This window comes from Elaeis guineensis, chromosome 1 (assembly GCF_000442705.2).
Source record: "Elaeis guineensis isolate ETL-2024a chromosome 1, EG11, whole genome shotgun sequence".
Taxonomy (NCBI): Eukaryota; Viridiplantae; Streptophyta; class Magnoliopsida; order Arecales; family Arecaceae; genus Elaeis; species Elaeis guineensis.
Genome location: NC_025993.2, coordinates 167,604,167 through 167,626,247, shown reverse-complemented (window position 1 = coordinate 167,626,247; position 22,081 = coordinate 167,604,167). Strand labels below are relative to the sequence as shown.

At 40.6% G+C, this 22,081-nt stretch overlaps 2 protein-coding genes across 3 annotated transcripts; one reads left to right on the top strand and one right to left on the bottom strand.

Moving 5' to 3' along the window:
• Positions 1-2,095: 2,095 nt before the first annotated feature.
• Positions 2,096-2,500, top strand: LOC140857113 (uncharacterized). Its single transcript, XM_073255487.1, has one exon. It carries the CDS (start codon positions 2,096-2,098, stop codon positions 2,498-2,500), a length of 405 nt encoding a protein of 134 aa, XP_073111588.1.
• Positions 2,501-3,070: 570 nt separating this feature from the next.
• Positions 3,071-18,543, bottom strand: LOC105060244 (RAF-like serine/threonine-protein kinase PRAF). Of its 2 annotated transcripts, none has more exons than XM_010943859.4 (9): positions 15,398-18,543; positions 15,011-15,210; positions 14,866-14,937; positions 14,619-14,771; positions 14,364-14,527; positions 14,042-14,192; positions 3,915-4,037; positions 3,687-3,774; positions 3,071-3,589 (listed from the first exon to the last, which is right to left on the bottom strand). In XM_010943859.4, the coding sequence occupies exons 1-9, from the start codon at positions 18,189-18,191 to the stop codon at positions 3,420-3,422; spliced, it is 3,915 nt and encodes a 1,304-aa protein (XP_010942161.1). In that variant the 5' UTR covers positions 18,192-18,543; the 3' UTR covers positions 3,071-3,419. The 2 variants fall into 2 exon arrangements, with proteins under 2 accessions (XP_010942161.1, XP_010942162.1); XM_010943860.4 differs by having other exon boundaries at positions 14,042-14,189.
• Positions 18,544-22,081: the final 3,538 nt, after the last annotated feature.

Genomic DNA, 22,081 nt, shown 5'->3' with positions numbered 1-22,081 from the left:
GGTACTAGGGGTGGTATTTCATATTGACACGTAAGTTTATAGATAATTTTCTACAATACTATTCGTCAAATTTTATTTTTTTATATATTTTTTAAATAAAAAATATAAATATAAATAGTATGATAAAAAATAAAAAATATTTTAAATCTGTATAATCTATTTATATAGTAATAGTAAAACGATACACGGATATTAGAGGTGGCATTCCATGTTGACACCTAAGATTATAGGATAATTTCCTACAATATCACGTGTCAAGTTTTATTGTTTATATATTTTTAAATAAGAACTAAAAATATAAATAGTATGATTAAAAATAAAAAATATTTTAAATTATTATAACTCAGTTTTATTTAAAGAAAGAAGAAAATAAGAAGTAGAAAGAGTCGTGGTTATTAAAAATCAGAATTTATATAATAATGGTAAAACGATACACGGATATTAGGAGTGGAATTCCGTATTGACACATAAGATTATAGGATAATCTTCCGCAACATCACGTATCAAGTTTTATTTTTTTTATTTTTTATATTTTTTAAATAAAAAATAAAAGTATAAATAGTATGATAATTTTTTTAAAAAATCTATATCTATATAATCTATATAATAATAATAAAGTGATATACAGATATTAGGGATGGCATTCTGTATTGACATATAAAATTATAGGATAATCTTCCGCAATGCTATATATCAACCAAATGCAGTAACCTTCACTAGTTTGGGAGGCTTTCTTTGGAAAGAAGAACTTTCAGAGATCCTTTTGGTCTCATCATGAGATTAATTGATGAGGGCAATCTTTAATATAAATGTATTGACACATAAAATTATAGGACAATCTCCCACAATGCCACGTGCCATATATATATATTTATATTTTTTAATAAAAAATAAAAGCATAAATAGTATGATTAAAAAATAAAAAATATTTTAAATTATTATCTATATCATGTATCTATCTATATAATAATAGTAAAGCGATATATTGATATTATGGGTGGTATTCTATGATGATACGTAAGATTATAGAATAATCTTCCGCAATGCCATATGTCAATCAAATGCAGCAATCTGGTTTGAGAGGCTATCTTTGGGAAGAAGAACTCTCAGAGTCCCTTTTGATGATTAATTAATGAGGATAATTTTTAATATAAAATATTATCATTATTATCAATTAAATTCCTACAATGCGGGATTTGCGTGCTAGTTAATATTTATGTTAATAAATTTGTTATATTTATATCAATACATATATATAAATATTGTAGTAATATAATAAATTATTATAATATGATATTATATTAATATTTATATAAAGTTCGGGAGCAAAAAAATATGATCTTACGTCAATTAAGAATGTAATCAGTATTTTATATAATTTTTTTAAAAATAGATACTCAATCAAATATAAACTATTCAAAAATAAATTATTTTATTATTATCAATCAAATATACTAAAATTATATTTTTAAATATCATATTTTGAGGAGGTAATTTCTCGCAAGTAATTTTTCAGAAAAAAAAGTTCTTGCTGCGAACCGAACCAAACGAGTCTTGGTTGTAAAATTTTCAAGAACTATCGAGAATTTTTATTCCATTCAGATTGTGTTTAGGGGGCATCAAGAAGACTAATACATTTATTCTTGGATAATGTTGATACTTGTGTAGCTATTTATTTGTTTCCATAATTTTATGACATTTCTAAATTTCAATCTTGTCTTCTATATTATTTTTGTTCTTATTTATATGGATTTATAACGCCAACTTGAGACGGACCGAGTTGCCAGCTCCAACCATTCTTAGGACTTGGAAAATGTCCACGTCCTCTGTTACTCTTGGACAATTCAAAGGCTACTTCGCCTCCCTTTCGGGAAAAAAAAGAAACTCTTCGCCGGCAAAAATCCGTGTCCAAATCGTTGCCGTCGTAAACGCGGATGGAGAGCTTCCCAGACCGTGTTTCCTCCTTATCTTCCCTCCCTCGCTAGATTTTCTTGAAAGACTAAAACTTTACCTCATCTTCTCCGATACTTCCTTTATTCTTATAAAAGCCTCGTTCCCCTTTATACGCCCATAACTCATCTTTTCTCCCTCTCTCATGGCTTCTCTTCATGAAGGAATTCCAATGAAAGGGGTCGAAGAAGAAGACGACTCCGAGGAGGTTTTCGGAACTGAAGGTCATTGCCTTAGGTTTTTGTGCTTTAGATGCCCGTTAGGAAAGGCTAAAAGCACTGCATATAGGTCTCTACTGACGGAAGATGGCAACAAAGAGAAGTGGTGGGAGGAGAAAGGAAAGAGAGCCAAGGAACTGCTGTTGGAATCCATGGCAAGGCTAAGGTGGAGGGCTTTGGTGAACAAGCTTCGGTGCCACAACAACGTCAAGAAGAGAAAGCCGGTGTTTCGCTACGACTCGACGAGCTATGCCTTGAATTTTGATGAAGGGGACGACCATGGAGTCGAAGAACCGATGGCCGGTCGAACCAAAGGAAGTCGTGCATCTTGATGATTTTTTTTTTTTTCTTTTTCTTTGATGGGATTGGGGATGATAAAAGTAGGATTCATTCATTTATTCATTTGTTTTCCTATTATTTGAAAGCCAGTAGCGATTCTTTGGTTCTTACGAATCGTTCTGTCAGTGTTAATAACTCAGATTTGACTCTTGCCCAAATGATTGGGGTACAGAAAATCCAGTTTCTTCAAGCAAACTGAACACAATATAGTTTCAGAAAGTTACTAGAACCTCGTTGAGAGGTCTTCAATAAAACACGCCCCTTAGCACACAATGACCACCACTAAATAACATACCAGAAACTTTTAACAATAATCCTATTGGGAACATGCATCCCCTAATTTCATCTGTCATCAAAAAGCAAGTAATGCCAATCAAGAAATGTATCATTAACTAGGGAGAGTCTTCCAACACTGCATCATTTTCTACTTTGTTAGAATTATTCTTCATGATTAATAAAGAACGACTCTGCCATGAAGACCAAAAAAAGTCTTCTCGATGCAAGAAATCAGTTATCAACCACTACAAGGATAAAAATGTTTTCAGAACTTAGACAAGCCATCCTATGTAACTGGCCATTCATATCGGATCTGTAAATTTCGAGTTTCAATTCTGTAACAAAAGCTTATGGTTTACAAAGAACACCCTGATGTCAGGACCATTAAAGCAAGCACTTTAACCATGAAAGACCCAGCTCCAATGAACAAAAATATATGGAATGGGAATTACAAGGGAAACAGCACACCTTGTTGATATTATATTACAAAACCCAGAATAATTATGGCCATTTCAAAAGTGTAGCGATACCGACCTTTTAATTCCGAAACTCAAGACCTGCCTGATTAATTGACAAACCAAAAGCAAAGGTCATAAAATACTGGTTATTGACAAAAAGTTGCATCTGAAATCATTTTTATCCTTTGTGAGAGAGAGATGCTGCCATAGAACGCAGCCTGTTTGCAATCTCTGTGAAGGTCAGCCTCTCTGATGGTTCAGCCGACCAGCATTGCTCCATCAGTTTTCTCCACTCAGGATCACAAGTCTCAGGTACTGGAGGGCGCAGCGTGTTGCTCACAATCCCACCTATTCAGGAAGGAAATCAAAATTGATAAATTAGAGTTGCCCAGAAATTAATGGAGACAAGCAGTCAGGCAACATGCATTGGCTGGCAAAACATCACCTATGATAACTCCATAGTGCAAATCAGCATATGGTTCTTCTCCAGTAAGGAGCTCCCACATGACAATTCCGAACGAGAAGACATCGACCTGTGGTCATTCATTAGGACAAAGATGAAACAAACCAGGAAACAGAAAAGCTGTCGACCTGTGGTCATTCATTAGGGTAAAGATTAAACAAACCAGGAAACAGAAAAGCCGTTACAGTGACTCATGAAGGTTCAGCTAACCTTTTCGGAGACACGACTACTGCTGCCATTAAGAAGTTCTGGAGCCATCCAAGGAAGCGTCCCTCGCACACCACCAGAAATTAGGGTATGACATTTCACCTTTGATAAGCCCAGGTCACCGACCTGCAAAGATGCAGAACTGCAGTGAGCTGATCGTGGCATAAGCCATGCCAAAATTCCAAGTCTCCAGATTGTTGTCACACATCAATATGATCATGCTGCACGAATTCACTAAATATAACATGCTTGGTGTGCAAGAACAAACCATTCATGCAAAATTGCATGTAGCCCCATATTCTAAAAGAGATAACAATGTCTTATTCACTGGGGCATCAGCATATGCAAAAGTACACCTCCGATGGAACCAGGAATGGTGTCTCTAGTGAATACACACATGAAAAATTTCTGATAAAGGACCAGAGAAAGATCTTTTACGTGATCCAACATGAAAAAATTATTATTATGTGCTTTCAAGAAAAAGAATTGGAAGGGTTAACCCATACATGAGAATAATAGTGTTAACCATAAGCTGAATTACAAAGCCCTATCCCAATTAGATGGGAAGATCACATGAATGCGGCTTTGCTAATCTTTTCCAACAAGGCTTTATCCGCACTTTCATAGCAGGTATTTTTAAAATCCCGCCTCATAACTTCCATTCATGTCATTTCGGGTCTTCCTCTCCTCTATATGCCTTTACAGCTTTATGGCATGATATCTCAGTCCGTCTTCTACTGGAACCTTCCCAAATCTAGTTGGACATGCCCAAACTATATCTGTAAATTCTAGATCATCTAGTATTCAATATGCTTAATGTATTAGACCCTTTATCGTATATCTTGGTTTGTCTCACATACATCATAGCATTCATCTACCCCATATTCAGGAGCACAAAATCTTAAATAAGCACGGCAGAGCAGAATGCAACATCCTATGGTCGCGAGGGGCAAATCACAAGCTACAACTACTTCATAACAGGGAGCGTTGCAAGAAACCAACAACCATACACAAGATTTGGGTCGAGTTTGTAAAAGATATAGAGCACCTGAAAGAGTTGACAGATGAAGGAAATCGTCATCAAGGAGATTGTTCACAAATGACTTCATGCATAGGAAAGCTTTAAGATCACATTTCCATGATTGTTTTTCAAATATTAAACACCCCCATTAAAATCAGATGGTTTGAGGTTTCTAGGGCAGGTAGCAAGCCACACACAAATGAGATCACTGATTAAACAATGTTAAATACAAAATATGAAGGTCCTGCTTGGCCAAAAGTTTAATTTTAAGGACCAATACCCAACCAGTGCCAACAACATAAAGGGAGGAGGGGGGGCAGGGCGGAGAAGCGGGGGGAAGGGATCATCAGGAGGTGCAGAACTAATGCATGATAAATCAAGGCTGCAACAGTTATGGTATTCTAGAAAGAGGGGAGGCAAGAGACAAGAAGAACTGAGATTGCATTAGGTTAGGATTAGGTTGCAGTATATAAACCATAGCATAGCATATTTATTAATAAAATATATATATCTCATACATAAAATAGTATATTATATTGAGTTTTGGACTAGACCAAAGTTGACCTGAGGGCAGTGCATGTGGCAATCAGTATCAAGACAAAATATAATCCTAAACCATCCCCAAATTCGAGTTTACTTTGCCCAAATTAACTTATGCCCAACCTGACAGGCCTCAAGGCAACATGAGCCTATCACCAATTTTAGCATCATTTAGTCGAATACAACATGTTAAGGTATATATGACATTAACAATCTACTTAGTACAAATACAAAATAATATGAAATTGATATGCCTTCTACAACCTTTATTAATCCACAGAGCATTCAACGGAAAATCCAAAATGGAGAAAAGATTGTTAGGTCAAAATGCAGTGCAAACCAGGCAGGATTAAATCAAAAGCAAACCATATCCAACCCAAAGATAACGTTGATGGAGATAACCAGTGTTACCCAAGTGTCAAAAAAAAATCAGATACTCATTTAATCAGATACTCATTTTTTGGTATAGGTATTTGCGGGGAAACATGTGGGTATGTGTTTAGTCCCACATCGGCTATGCATTGGGTTGATTTTGGATACCTATATAACGCCAAGGAACCCAAATAATGCCTTCCAGTTAGTATTTTTTGGGTGAGATCTTTGATCATTTCCAATAGTACTAGAGCAAACTCGACATATGGCCCATGTATACTTGGGGACATTCCAGCATAGATCCATTTAGGTTGACCACAATCAAATCATGATGTTTGTGATTGAATTTATAGTACTTATGCTTGGATTTGAATGGATTTGGACCATTAGACTAGCAAAGATGTTAGAGCTTAAACCTGGGAAGCATGCGAGGGCATGTGAGTGTATTTTCAATCTCATGTTGGCTACGCATTGGGTCGATCTTAGGTATTTATATAGAGCCAAGAAACCTAAATAATACCTTCCATAGTCATTTTGGGCAAGATCTTGGGTAGCTACAAATGTAATCACAATGAACTCGGCTAATCGTGATCTTTATGATAGGATTTATGGTTGGATTTGATGGGATTCGGACCCTTAATTTGGCGAGGATACCAATTCTTCAATGAAGCGAGTAGGTGAGGACTCATGCAGGCACGTGTTTAGTCCAAATTAACGACGCACTAGGTAAATATTGACTACTTATACCGGCCAAGGAACCTAAATAATCTTCCAGCTAGCTTTTTTAGGTGAACTCCAAGACTATAGTTTGGAAGTCAATGGACAATTGACCTTTCTAAAAAATGACAATGAAATGCCAATTAAGGAGGGAGTCAGCTCTTGTTATTTCAAAGCCTGGTTAATATGCAAGTATTAAAGTGCAAAATGACATGTTCCATGTCCTTAAGCTAATTTTGGACTAGGGCTTCTACATAAACATCAATTCATTATCAATCTTCCTTCTTGTCAATCTTCAACTAGAAGCACATTCTAGACAATCCTTTAATTTCAAAACCTTTCCATATATTGGAAAGACGAAGAGTGGATGTGGAGACCAAAAGAAACTCAAATAAAATAAAGAGCATCCCAATGCACAAGGCTCCCATTGCTACAAGATCTAAGAATGGTCAGATGTAGCAGATTTTACTCCCACATGGAATCTGTTTCTGTATTTCAAATCTATGACACACAAGTCACAATGGAGCAACCTTATCATCGCACTAAGGCCTGCCCTCTAAGAGAATCCCATACCTATGCACAAGAGGGGTGGAGAGAGTATGCAGAGCTAGTGTGCTACCACAAAGCATCTTGAATGGTGATCAATTCTAATGTTTGAATGTCCTATATAAGTGTCCTTTTCAGACTTCTCCATGCAGGTCTAGCAATCTGCTCTCTTGGGATCACATCTCAATCAGCATATTTCTCCTTATTATGTCATATTCTTTAGAAAATGAACTCAAAGGTCTTCCTTAACATGCCTAAAAATGCCACTTCATGTACCTCTAAAACTGCAAAAATTTCATCAAAGGTCCAAAATTTATGCACTAAGGTAGCTGTACTCAAAATGACATTTTGTTGACTCATAAAACTTCCACAATCCTCTGTAACTGGATCCATCCCTTGAGAAATCTCATGCTTGAGTCCATTGCCACATCTCTGTTGATTATTTTATAGCACAAGGTTTTCAGTAACTTATATATTCAGCATCGAGGAGGATCTGGTAGTCATCTATCTTTCACATCTTGCTGCAACCAAAATATTCTTAGGTACAATCTTTAGAAGAAGTATTTGGCATGCAATTTAAAAAAAAAAAAAGAAAAATCTTCCAAAATTTAATTAATCTATTACTATCTACTTCTTCCAAGTTTCTTCACGTCTACTTGGTCATGGATTGTTTGCATGTGGGTCTCTTACCTATTTACCCGGATGGAAGGTCCAGATCTCTCTACCTCAAGTGATTGACTAATATAAAAGAGTATGCTTAGTTTCTTCTTCGGCATATCTAGGCAAAGGCAATTAATTATCTTCTATATTTTCTGTTGGGAGATAATTTCGTACTAGCTGAAGACGTAAGGCATATGAAGATATGAAGCCATATCAAGCTTGGCTTGAGATTTGGTTCCGTCACATCGTCCTATTAAAATATGGGAATAATCAGGAGTAAGAGAAGGCCCGTCCATTCTCAAAACAGCTGGTTGTCAACTCATGTCATTAACGGCTGTGGCCCCCACATACCATGAGGAGATGTTACCCACCCAACTTGAAAAGATCAGAAGGACAGGCATGATCTTCGAGGATACTCAATGAGAATCATAGGAAAATAGATAAGGAATAAAAAATAAATAAATTTCTCCAGTTAGGAAAAGGATAACGGACGTATCTCGCCCAACAAGGCAAGCCTAACCGCCTAATCCTCCATCTCACGACTCTTCAACCACCGCCCATAAATAAAAGGCTAAGAGGGACCCTCGAGGTACGTGATCTCTTCTCTCCCGAAATGCTCGCTCCTCCCTTTGTTGAACTGAAATATGACTTGAGCATGGAAGGATCTCCGTCGGAGCCAACTCTGATCGGAGACTTTTCTTGCAAGTCCTGCTGCCGCCGTCCCACCATCACCGACTTGTTATCGCTCCAGCCATCCCGACCTCGAGATGAATTTCTGCATCAACAGAATGGCATTAGAGGAAGGGTTCAGGCCCATTTACGAGAAGATGTGAGCGTTCAATGAGAGGAGCTTCATCGCATTGCTCCAACGCCGATGAGATCCGACCGTCCATCTCCAAATCAGCTAGATGGTCCAACCATCCATGAATCGATTGACGTCGACTAACGTCCTCGAGCCATCCTGGCCAGGCTCAAGCTAGGGGGTTTCGAATGAGGAAAAAAATCTCAATCAAAAAGGAAGATCCAGATAAGGAAAGGGATCACAACATCCGAAAAGAAGGATCCAAACCAAGAAGGACGTCGCAGGATCCAGAAAAGAAATAAAATTATGAAAATTTTTTAGTCATATTAGTTTCTTGTTTTGTCATCTGTACTTTTGAATTTTGAGCAGGATCAAAAATTAGGAGGAAGATCTTTCTTTGCAAGCTCATCAGCAATACCTTCAATCTGCGGTACAAGAGCCAGTTTGAGAGCCTCATGAATGAGAGCAAACCCAATACCCAATGAAAGCTCTTTGTCCACATCGTCCCATGCGCAGAGGCCTCCCAATGTCGAAGCCGTATACGCTCGACCTTAGACGGGGCACTGAGATCATTCGTGTGAGGCCTCATGCACAGCCATTAAAAAAAAGAGAAAAAAAAAGAAGAGAAAGAAAGAAGAAAAGAAAGAGGAAAGAGGGAAAGAGTACGGGGGAAAAAGGAAAAAAGGGCATCGGTGGTCATCGGCCTCCCCTACACGCATCTCCGACATCAAAGACCAGCCGAATCGACGGTCCCAACTCCCTCACGCCCGCGCGCGTCTTCGAAGCCGAACCTTGCCAGATCGACGGTCCCAGCTCCTCCCGCACGCCCGAGCATCTCCGGCACCAAGCCCTATCGGATCGATGCCCCCGAGGCTTTTTCGACAGAGCTCGATGCCTCTCCTGCATGCCTACCCACCCGGCGCCCCCAAAGCCAACGAAGCAGGGGCCATGAAGCCCCCCCATGTCGTTACGCATGTATCCGATAAGATCGGAGGCCCCCGGAGCCCTCAGTGCGCGCATCCGTGGCACACGAACTCCTACCGACATCGGGGCCAAGATCGGAGGCTCTGAAGCCTCCCCCGCACGCATCTCCGATTCCGAGCCTCGTCGGCCAGAGGCTCTGAAGTCACCATGCTCGTGTCTCACCTCCATCGACGTTGAGGTCATTCGTCGAGAACTTCGAAGTCCCCACACGCACACCCATCTCCTACCAAAGTTCTAGACAAAACTGCATCCTTTCCGCATGCATCCCATCCGACGTTAAAACCACCCGCAAATGGTGCCGCACTTCCTGCACATGCATCCAATTCCAAGTGACGTCGAGGCTGCCCACGGTGACCCCGAAGCAAGTCCGACCGAAGTCTCCCTTGTGCGCCAAGCATCCATCGGCATCGAAACCACCTATGGGGGACTCCGAAGCCTCCGCACATGCGTCCCGCTTCCCACCACGCCGAAACTACCCAAAGGCAGATCCGATCCTCAACAGCAATGGTGTCGCCCCTGAGCAACACCCGAAGTCTCCCCCGCACATGCATCACACCCTTTGCTGATACTAAAGCTGCCCGCAAGCGGCTACTGGGTTCGAGCAGCTTTAAAGCTTTTACGTGCTTGCTGCGGTCGATCCCTCTGTAAGTTGTCGCCACCGATCCTAACCCAGCAAGCCTCCATGCCTCTCCTGCATGCCCAACCGAAGCAACTCCGGCCGAAGCAGATCTCCATGCCAAAGAGACCTATGGGCGGCCCGGTACTCACTACGCATGCATTCGACCTTCAGCTATACTGAGAGGCTACTCCAGAGCAGCCCCGAAGTACTCCCTCAAAGGAGCCAAAGTCCCCCCCGGCTGACCTCAGACGATGCCATCCACAGTGCCCCAAAGCTAGTCCAGCTAAAGCAAGTCCCCCCATTACTGGCCGTGCTCTCTATGCATACATGAGCCTCTGCAAGCACCGAAGCCTCCTTCGCGTCGAAGCCCCCTGGCAACCAAAGTGAACCTTCCGATCTCTTCTTTGTTTTCATCGATTTTATTTCGATGTTTTTCCCTATTTTTCCTCTATCTTTTCCATCCTCGGGAGACTCAATTAAGTGGGATGTTTGCTATGGCGACCAAATAAGAAAGCTTAGCGAATATTAGCATAGCCTCTGTGCTCCTCTTATGCGTCCGACCGAAGCGGATCTAACTGAAGTGAGCCATTACACGGCTGAGGTGCCAATTCCCACTCCACAGCAACCCCACCACACCGTTCACCTGCTTGATCGTTCGCCCGCATGCAAACAGTAGTGACTGGGGCAAAATTAAAGATCGGAAAGAAATGGTTAGAAACAACTCAACATCAAACTGATCAGAGCTTGGGGAAAGCTTATGAACTAGTTAACCAGGGTGTAAGGGCTCGGAGATGTCAAAAATGAAAGACATCAGGCTGGCATGGCCAAAGAATTTGGCTACAAAAATGATGGCACACCCTTGGGCCTCGGGACTCTCGATCCACTGGGGACGCAATCGGGGGATGCAGACCTCACTGCACCCTTCCAGAGAATTCGGCAACCATTGTAACTCATCCTCCCCTTCTTTCTCAGTGGCAAGATCTCATCAACTGACCTTTTGGTTGTCTGAGACACAACCAAACCCTAAGCCTGGATCGTAAAGGATTTCCTCCACATAGCATTGATCCTTCTTAGATATGGACATCCGAACTTTGTCCCCGCCACCTAGATAGGATGTTTCCCGGACTTTAGCTTGGAGTTCTGGAGGACGGAAGGGGCTAATGAAGATCAACTGCAGCAATGCTCGGGATGGAGATTCGAGTCAGAGGGCTGGCAACTCAGCTGAGGTACAATAATGGGAAGCAGGAGGATCCCTTGAAGATCAAAGTCGATCCGAACTCAAGGGCTAATTTGACCAAACACATACCAAGCCCATTCCAGCTTCATAACCAGCATCATCCGAGGTATGGCCAGTGGAAATCGATGTCACGCATCGGGGCAGCTGAGCTCTTCATTCAGATCATCAAGGATCAGGACCTCCATGCATTAGCAGTCCCATGTGAAAACCCGGATCGGGTCGTTCGCACTATGTCCCAAACTGATGCAGAATGGGTCCAAAAATCCCAAGTGGAGCTCAACCTTCCTCCTGAGCCAAACTGATCTGAAGCCAAATCAAGGCTGAGCCGAGGTCAAAGTAGATTCGAGGTGAGGTCAAAGCAGATCCGAGGTGAGGTCATGCAGATCCGAGGCTAATCCAAGGTCGATCCGAGGTGAAGCTCATAACCAATCCGAAGTCAGATCCAAATCTGATCTGAGATCCAAATTAAAGCAGATTTGAAGTCAAAGTTAGTCTAATCCGAAGTTAAAATGAAGGCCGAAGCTGAGGTCAAAATAAAGGCCGAAGCCGAGGTCATAATTAAGGCCGAACCGAAGTCAAAATCAGGGCCAAGCCGAGGTCAAAATCAAGATCAAGCCGAGGTGAAGAGTGCATCAAACTAAAGGAAATAAAAAGCTAGACCAAAGGATTCTCAAACAAAGTCCCCACAGTAGAAGGCCCTTAAGCCCTCATCCATTATTCTGTTTTCTTCTTTTTTCTTACAGGACCACAGGCCCCTAAGCCAAAACTGAACCAAGGTAAACTGAGGGCTAACCCATAAGGACCCCCAACGACCCTTCTCTCTTCAGCGAACAGTGCCTAATGAAGAAAGGCCCCTCGCTCTTAAGCGAGCAGAGCTGACGAAGACAGAGCCAATGGCCCTTCGCTCTTCAGCGAACAACACCAACGAAGAACGACCCTTCGCTTTTCAGCGAACAGAGTCAATGGCCCTTCGCTCTTCAGCGAATAGCACCAATGGTCCTTCACTCTTCAATGAACAGAGCCGACGAAGATCCAAGGTCCCTCATTCTTAAGCGAGCAGAGTTGACGAAGACAGAGCCAAGGCCCCTCGCTCTTCAACAAGCAGAGCCAATGAAGACAGTTATACAAGAAACAAAGGCTAACATGTGAGGACCCTCAAAAATCAACCCCACTGCACAGAAGGTGCCTTGCTTTGCAGCAAGCGGAGTCGATAAAGATTTCGACGAACCAAAATGTTACAAATCACCAGGATGATATGACTCTTCACCTTATCGGGAGCTGCAAGCACATCGCCTTGGCTAAAAAGATGATCTTGGCATGTCTTCGGCCATCCAGAAATACTCTCTTCGCCCGACCCAATTATGACTCGGATTCGGGAGTGGAGGGCTAGCGTTGGGGGGTAATTTCATACTAGCCGAAGACGTAAGGGATATGAGGACATGAAGCTATATCAGGTTTGGCCTGAGATTTGATTCCGTCACATCATCCCATTAAAATATGCTTATAATCATGAGTAAAAGAAGGGCCGTCCATTCTCAAAACAGCTGGTTGTCAACTCATGCCATTAACGGATGTGGCCCCCACATATCATGAGGAGATGTTACCCACCCAACTTGAGAAGATCAGAAGGACAGGCACGATCTTCGAGGATACTCAATGAGGATCACAGAAAAATAGATAAGAAGTAAAAAATAAATAAATTCTTTCAGATAGGGAAAGGATAACAGACGTATCTCGCCCAACAAGGCAAACCTAACCGCCTAATCCTCCCTCTCACGGCTCTTCAACCACCGCCCGTAAATAAGGGCTAAGAGGGACCCTCAAGGTACATGATCTCTTCTCTCTCGAAACGTTCGCTCCTCCCTCTGTTGAATAGAAATATGACTTGAGAGTCGGAAGATCCCCGCCGGAGCCAACTCTGATTGAAAATGTTTCTTGTAGGTCCTGCTGCCACCGCCCCATGTCACCGACTTGTGATCGCTCCAGCCATCCCGACCTCGAGACAAATTTCTGCATCAACATTTTTCATTGTCTATCCTATTTAATTAAGGCCTCCCATAGACGGAATCTCTTGTTTATAGTCAACCTTCATCAAACAGGGACTGATATCCCACCAGGTTCTGTAGTTTGACAATTAGCACCCTGAGGCGCCACCCATCCTGGACTAAGTTTATCTTTCACAAAATGCAAAGAGTACAACACTTTAGTGAAAAATTAAACTTGCATAGCACAAAAGTCTGTCTTAGTTTTGTAATATCAGCAGTGAAGTAGGCATTTATATTAGTACACATCCATATGTACCATCAAAAGTTTGAACAGATAGCTCTTTGCATCAAAGGTAAGACTGCAATATGTTCTAATTAATAAGATGTATGCCCCTGAGAAAACTTGCATCAATAGTTGTCTATGATTGGCTATCTAAATATTATTTACCCAACACTGTTCATTATTTTTAGAAAAAAAAAAACAATAACAAAAGCAATATCTACAACCTCATCATGACTAAAAATGTAGAAGACAATGGCATTTCCATTTTTATGAGATCAAGACATTACAACCATAGAAAGTAAGAGGTCCTCATGTCATAGGAATTTTGTATAAACAACAATTTCCATACAACATAAATAAATACCTTGCAGATTGGACGTTGAGGATCCCTCAAGTTGACAAGTAAATTGTCACTTTTCAAGTCGAAGTGCACGATGTTTTTTCCGTGCAAGTATTCCATCCCAAATGCCACATCCATCGCAATTAGAAGACGTTTACGTTGGTCAAGTGTCCTGCTGGCAATAGTAATAAATCATCTTGGTTTAAACAGAAGGTCTATAATAATACATGATGACATTTGAGGAAGAAGATCACGGCAATAAAAGCATGGCAGGTCTTATGATGAGAAATGATGACACCTGGAGGACAAGATCACAAGAAGAAGAGGCATGAAAGCGCAGACATACTTGTCGTTTCTTTGCAAAGCTTGTCGAAGAGAACCATTAACCATGTATTCTGTTACAGTTGCAACAGATCCCCCAGGGCCATCCAGAACAACGCCATAAAATGCTAAAACATTTGGGTGGTGCAGATCAGCAAGCTTGCGGGCTTCATTCCAAAAATCAGCCCTCTGGAGATGCATAAGAAAACCCGGAAGATTAAAAAGACATGAGAAAGAAAGGGGAAAAAACAGTAGCACCAAATCACTTCCAGATCCAGACCATGCGTTCTTCCTCTGAGGGCTTTCCAGCAAAACACCTGTCATTAATTCTTTTAATTGCAACATCTGATCCCCTCCATTTTCCATGATACACTGTACCAAAAGTTCCAGAACCAAGTTCTCTCAGCTCTTCAAGGTCACTATTTTTAATTATCTGCAAAGGAAGCAAAAAACAACCAAGGATAAATTCCTCTAATTTAAACATATAAGTCTGATACACAAAATATTATAACAAACTAGATAACAACCTGCAGGTGCCCGATGTCCTCTGTAATCTGAACAACAGGATTTATTTTATCCACCTTCATGTCCTTGACATCCTGATTCAAGATAGATTTCAGAGCCTAGGTTAACTTATGAATGTTAAAAGGACAAGGACAGTAACTTGGCCACCTCAAGTTTTTGATCAACTGCTGCTCCCTGTGATCGTACGTCATCCTCAACAGTCTCTCCTTTGTCAAATTCAGGTGTTGATTCCTTCATTTCACAAGCAAGGAAACCAGAAACAGGAGGTGAAGATGACTGGAGAACAGATGCTGCTACACCCTCAGCAACAGTTTGGAGCTGTTGCTTTATGTGCTCTTCTCCTGAGCCTTTTGCAACAAAATAACGAAATAAACTTGCAAGGAGTATTCATAGGCTAACATGCGACCAAATATCAACAAATCAGACAATTGTACATAAGTCCCAGTAATAAAAAGAAAATTGTATCTTTTTGCTTCTCTTTTTTTCTTTTTGTGTGTGTATGTGGAAGGGGGTGGGGGTTTCATAAATTCTAACCTTTTGCGAGTCGAACAGGCTCTTGGCACAAGTCCTTGTTCGGCAAATCTGGTGGGTGGTGAAGATTACCTTCGTCCAGTAATGCCACAACATTTGACCCATTGCTCTTTCCCAGATGGTTTTCAAAGGATGGATCCTTTGGGACAAGAGACTCCCTACTGGCTACCTTGCTGGGTCTTGGAGGCAGTGCACCTCCTAGTACTTTCCAAGGATCCTGGTTGCTGAAAAGTGAATCTGACGAAGATGGTTCTTTAAAAGCTTCCACATGTTCAGTGTGGCTAGTTGCATTTAATGATGGAAATGGTATATTACCAATCGGAGGAGGAGCAAAGCAATTGGGCATATCCTTGGAGTGCGGCTGAATGGCCTCATATTTCCTATCAGCCAAAGGGATAATGTTATTATCACCATAAGCAAGGGTGATACCAGAAGAGTATGCAGGCATCCCACGGAACTGTCCATTAGATATTGGATGCTCAATCCCTACTCCAAGATTGTGAGGGAAGGGCCCGTGGTTTCCTATGATGTTTGGCGCTTGGCTAGTGCCAACAGGTTGATGATTGTCCAAGTAAGTCAAATCCAAAGGGGTAAATGGCAGTTGCTCACTTGGTTTAACACAATTCCCCTTGGAAACAAATCCAGAATTCACAAAGTCCTTACCAAAAAATAAAGCATTCCCTCCTGGTTGAGGTCTGACTTTACAACCATTCAGTGGTGGGCCATCAATTCTTGCATCACTAGAGTCTACAAAGGCTTTTCCCTGATCATTAGTTTCTGATTTCTTGGACGGACTTAAATAAAGGGCTTCCATCCTCCCATCAATAGGTCTAACATAGTCATGTGAGTGTCCAGTCACATAGTCCTGCATCACAGGTTCTGCTGCCCAAACATTTACATTTTTAACAGCATTAGCATCAACACCAGGACTGGTGATGACTTCATGCTTGACCGGATACTGAGGTGGTTGCAAAGTCTGCCATGACTGCTGCTGCTGCTGCTGCTGCCACCACTGAAAGTGGTCCTCGATATGAGATTGGGAAGGAGTGCCCAAATACATTCCACTGGATGCTTGTGTATCACCTGATAAGCCAATTGCACCAGTATTACGCAAAATTCGCATAGGATCAAGATTATCTGCTTTCTGAACACCTGACTTCTCACTAGCAAATTGTGCCTCAGTAATCTGAGGGAACCCATAACCCCCTAATTGAGCTGTGGCAGCCGACCTCTCTGTTTTGGGTTCCACCAAATTGTCACCTGAAGCTCCAATAGCTGAATGCAGAGCCCATTGCCTCATTGCATCCTCCGATGGTTGACTGTAAAACATAGGGCCACTCTCAGGAGTGCTTCCTTGGGACCCATTCCCACGGTCCTGTATTACTGTATCTGAATGGACATGGGGCAGAGATTTCTGGCACGTATAGCAATCTTCTGATCTCAATGCCGGAGACTGCAGTGGAGGAGACACTGCCTGCCCATACATATCAGTATTCTGTGCCGGCAGGTATGAAGGGGGCAAAGGTGGGAACTTTGATAGAGGCTGGAAAGCCTTATAATTCTGATCACAAGGAAGCTGCACGGCTCTTCCTCCATATGGGTTCTCCAAGCTAGGCCCGACCATTGCTTGGATTGGCTTCAAGCTACCAACTTGAGAAGCCGGAGGGGTTGTGGTGATGGGCACACCAGGCGCATAAGGATGCATCAGGAAAGGAGCTAAATTTATCGATTGCTGAACTCCCATCATTCCCAATTGCTGAGGATTTATGTATTGGACTTGGTGAGATTCTAAGTAAGCTGACTGCGGCACATAAGGTTCCAAAGGAGATTGCTCCGGCCGAACCAAGGTTGGATTTTGAGTAGAAACGCCCAATCCCAGAGCTGAGACATTGACCCCCGGAAGCCCCGGGGAATCCGGAAACACAGCGGGATGGGTTTCACCCACATACACTGATCTCGAAGCATCATTAGATGCACGAACAGTAGGGGAAAGAAGCGAGGGCGACGTACCTTCATTAGCGCTCTCCCCAGCCTCGCCCCCAATGGTGCCGTCCGAATTCTGGGTGGAGGAAGCAGCACTCGCGACACTCCCTTTTCTCCACATTCCGCTTCCGCCGCCGCTGCCACCGCCATCGGCAGTGACCCCATTGACTGCCTCGACGTACCCCTGTCCAGCGTCATCAGCGGCGAGGTTTGCAGAGAGGTCCGCGGACTCAGACGGGGAGAAGAGGAAGACACGGAGCTTCGCGGAGCCGTGTGGCGAGATGGAGGCGAGCTTGTCATACTCCTCCATCATATTAACAAGGTCCTCAGGGCAGGAGACGGAGATAAGGGCATCAAGATCCTCACCGGGAAGCTGGTACTTGACGACAGCGGGACCACCGAAGACCTCGGACATCTTGCTCGTAAGTTCGGCGAGAGATACATCCTTTCGGACGGAGATGATGCGGGTGTGACCGCCAACGTAGCGGAAGGAGCCGTCGCTGGGCCGGAGGAGGATCTTGCCCCCAAAGCTGCATAAAAACTTGAGCTTTTTGTTGGAGTAGGAGTTACCTTCAGGGGAACCGGCGGAGACGGCGGAGGAGGAAGGAGGGGAGGAAATAGTGGGAGGGACGGCGGCGGCGGCGGAGGATGGGGGATTGGGGGCGGAGGTGGGGGCCCAGGTAGGAGGAGGGTTGGGGAAGGGGTCGGAGTGGGGGGAGAAGAGGAGGCGGGAGGGGGGACTGGGGGGATTGGCCGCGCGATTGAGGGGTAGGGAGCGGAGATCTTTGGGGATGGAGTTCTGGTCGACGTCCATGGTGGAAGGGAGAAGAGAGCAAGGGTTCTTGGGGTTGGGGAAAAAACTAGAAACGTAGAGGAGGAGGCGAGGTGGAGAGGAAGGCGTTTTGGGCAATTTTTTTTTTTTAAGGGTTTTTTTCCTTATCTTATTTTTTTTTAAATCTTAAGGAAGAAGGAAAAGGGGCAAACTTTGGTTGTTTTCAGGCGAAGGAAGAATTGGATAGGGAGGATGGGAAGGGCGGTGGAATGGATTCTGCTTTCTCGTTTTCCTTGTATTCTTTCCCAGTTTTGGACATCTAGGAAGACAGCAGGAAAGAGACAGGTAGAAACCGAGGTATCCATTTGGAGTCGAGGCTACTTCCATCACTACCGCCGAATACAGCAGAAGAAGAAGGTCTATTTATTTTAATCCGTTCTTGGTACTATTAGTGTTAGTGACCCTAGAATATGGAAACTCCGATCGTGACTTTAACGCGGGACCCACGTTGGGATGGTAGATCTGAGGGGTGAGAGTTTGTTGATCCGCCGAGGAACATGAATACAGAAAACCAAAATTTCTTTTATAAAAATTTTAAAAAAAAATAAATTATAATAAAAAGAATAGATGAAAAGTAGAGATTACCTGTGAAAGTACACGAGGATGGCTATAATATATGAGGAATAAATTTATACATCGATAAAATTATATTTTTCTAACAAAATTTAATATTTTTTTATTTTTTCATTCATTTTATTTATATTTATATTTATTTTATTTATATATTATTTATTTTATACTATCAAATTTTATTAATAATTATTTAAATTTAATATATAATTTTTATATCTATACATAAATAATTAAAATTATCTACTATTCAACTATTTTTATTTTTATTCACTATTTTTAGTTAAATATTTGTATAAACTTAATTAATTATTTAAATTAAATTATAAACTAATCATTAATTTATATAATTAGTATATATAAATAAATTTATTTATATATAAATAATTTATAAAATTATTTAATTAAATTAAATTTAAACTAACTATTTACATAATTTTTATATAATTATAAATTATAAATATTATAAGCTTATATATTATCCCATCTTTTTAGTATAAATAAGTATTATAAATTGATAATAATAATATTTTTTTCATCAAAGGGTGACTTAATAAAAATATCATAGTGATATCATCCATTCTTTCTTTCATTTTTCATATATCAAATAGAGAGAAAAATTATTTCTATCAATCCTTTTATATTGTATCAAATATACAAAAAAAAATTGATGAAAGATTCACCTATTTTCTCTTTTTATCAATCATTTCTCCTCTATCTATTCTTCCTTCAATCTATCTTTCATATCTAGTGAAAATTGAGAGGAATGATGGAAGGAGAGGTTGTAGTTGCATCTTCGTATGAAAAATCGATTGCTTTTATGGTATTATTGGATCATATTTTATATAATTTTTAAAATACAATATATATCTTATGATTTATACTAATGGAGGGAAGAAAGGGATTGAATGATTTCAAAAGGTGCGATCCAATGGTTGAACTCATAAAAGAAAATCAATCATTTTTTTGATGCACAGTACACAACCCGAATCCAGAAGGAGAGACGAGTTAGTTGTGGGGAATTAAGGTACATTGCTCCTCGATTGCATAACCTAAGATGTTTCCTCTTTTATGATCTAGCCACCATCGAGAGAGTGCTATGGAAACGTATCTTGCCTTTTTATAAAGTAGTCATGCTTAGCTTAACTAATGATTAAAAAATTATTTTCAAGGCTTATGTTATTATTATTTTTGTTGGGATGAAACAATTATTATTTTTATATTTCTATATAGATTAATATAAATATTAAATAATTAGTATTGCTGCAAGACTTAAAATCTGAAGTAGAGTTGATCAACTAGATGAGACTAGACTGGAATGATCTTTACGGTCTGATGAGAAATCTTTCAATCTATAAAATCAGTCAAGAAACTGAGTGGAGATCCTCCAATTCTTGACTCTCCGATGCTTAAGTCAGTTCGAACTTTGAGAACAAGGATAGAAAAGCATGAAAAAGCAAGAGAGATTGTGTGGACTGGAGGAGAACTGGATGAAGCCAAGAGTCTGATCTAATTTTCTACCGACAGAGTCTCTCCTAGTTTTAGAGAGCAGAACTTATTGATGGAGGATTCTTAACCCTCTATTTATAGAAAAATTGAGAAGGTCATTCCAGAGTATGTTAGGTAGTTAGAGGAATCTGTTGGGCGATTAGAGAGCCACTTGTTAGGCAGTTAGAAAGCCACTTGTAAGTGAGTTGGTGGATAACTATGTATATAAGCTAGACATGAGAAAATCACCAAGGGCATTCATAGAGCGATTAAGTCTGTCACTATAATAGTTCACCTCGATAGATGACCGGGATAAAATAGAGATGTCAAAACATTCATCCTGGATAAAGAGGCATCGGAGTTTCAGGTCAGTAAATACATAATCTGAACATTTCTTTGTTAGCTGAGATGACATCCGGAGAGAATACAAGGATATCTTTTATTCAAGTCAGTAAAATATCGAGCTGAATTGTTTGCTAGGACCTGACGCTTTCAGATTGACATCTATTTGATCTCGTATAATGATGTTATGTGTCTTGAAGCTGATTTAATATACCAACACTTTACCCTCCACTTCCTATATCTGAGGTGATAATTCTCTGATCGGACTAGGAAGTAAAAATATTTTCATAAAGTTGGATTTTCACCAATTTGGGAGGCATTTGTTATAGAGATTGGATTTTACCAATCAAGATATCTTATTTCTGAATTATAATTTTTGGCCTGATTTCTTGCCGACCAGGAGATCTTATCTTTACATTTGAATTTTCGATTCAGTTTTCACCGATCAGGAGATCTTATCTTTATTTAAATTTTTAATTCAATTTTTATTGATCAGGAGATCTTATCTCTATACTTATTTTTTGACTCAATTTTTACTAGTCAAGAGATCTTATCTTCGTACTTGACTTTTGGTTTGATTTTTCACCAATCAGAAGAACCTATCTCCGCACTTGAATTTTCGATTCGATTTTTATCGATCAGAAGATCTTATCTCCATACTTATTTTTTGACTTGATCGTTCATTGATCAAATAATTTTATTTACGCACTTGAATTTTCGATTCGCTTTTCACCGATCAGGAGATCTTATCTTCACATTCGAATTTTGGCTCAATCATTCACCGACCAAAAGATCTTATCTCCGTATTTTACCTCGAAACTTTTCGGACTAGTGTTGCTGCCGCCTGAAATAAATGTGCCATACTTCAAAAGCATAAAAATTAATTATTTGATCGAAAATGAAGAGACTTGACCTTTCAAAAAATGATCTGTCAGATTTTCTACCATCATTGTTTGGACGGATGGTTTGAAAATATCAAATAAGAGTATGCCATTTGTCAATGTCTGATTGGCTTATCAGCTTGGGCACGGATCGGTTTGTTGTGGTTAAATCTGGGAGGATTAATAAATAGTATTGAGGTTGTAGCTTGGAGTGCATAAATAGTAAAATTCATATATGGGATTAATAAATTTGGAACACACAATTGATAACAATGGTTTCCTAGACTAGTTTTTTCGTGACAATGAAACTACCAACTTTGTATCCTTAGCTGGTAGAAATTTAGAGAAAGAATCGGCAAACTTTGCACTTGATATTGATAAAATCCCAATTGTGCATGGGATTGGCTTTTGGAGTGAACATCGGGTGAATTTCATACCTAAAACTAGTAACTTGAAGCACATGATTTGTAAAATGGTTTTTACTAAACTAATATACCAAGCATATGCAACTAGTAAAATTGGGGCAAAAGATTGGTGAACTTGATGTTAGAATTTGATGTCTCAAGATTCGATCTACATTGAGCCCACAAC

Coding starts and splice junctions, on each gene's coding strand:
- LOC140857113 (XM_073255487.1), top strand. CDS start 2,096: ATGGCTTCTCTTCATGAAGGAATTCCAATGAAAGGGGTCGAAGAAGAA.
- LOC105060244 (XM_010943859.4), bottom strand. CDS start 18,191: ATGGACGTCGACCAGAACTCCATCCCCAAAGATCTCCGCTCCCTACCC. Junction 15,211..15,397: donor GCCTGTTCGACTCGCAAAAG/GTTAGAATTTAT, acceptor TTGTTGCAAAAG/GCTCAGGAGAAGAGCACATA. Junction 3,775..3,914: donor GTAGTCGTGTCTCCGAAAAG/GTTAGCTGAACC, acceptor GAATGACCACAG/GTCGATGTCTTCTCGTTCGG.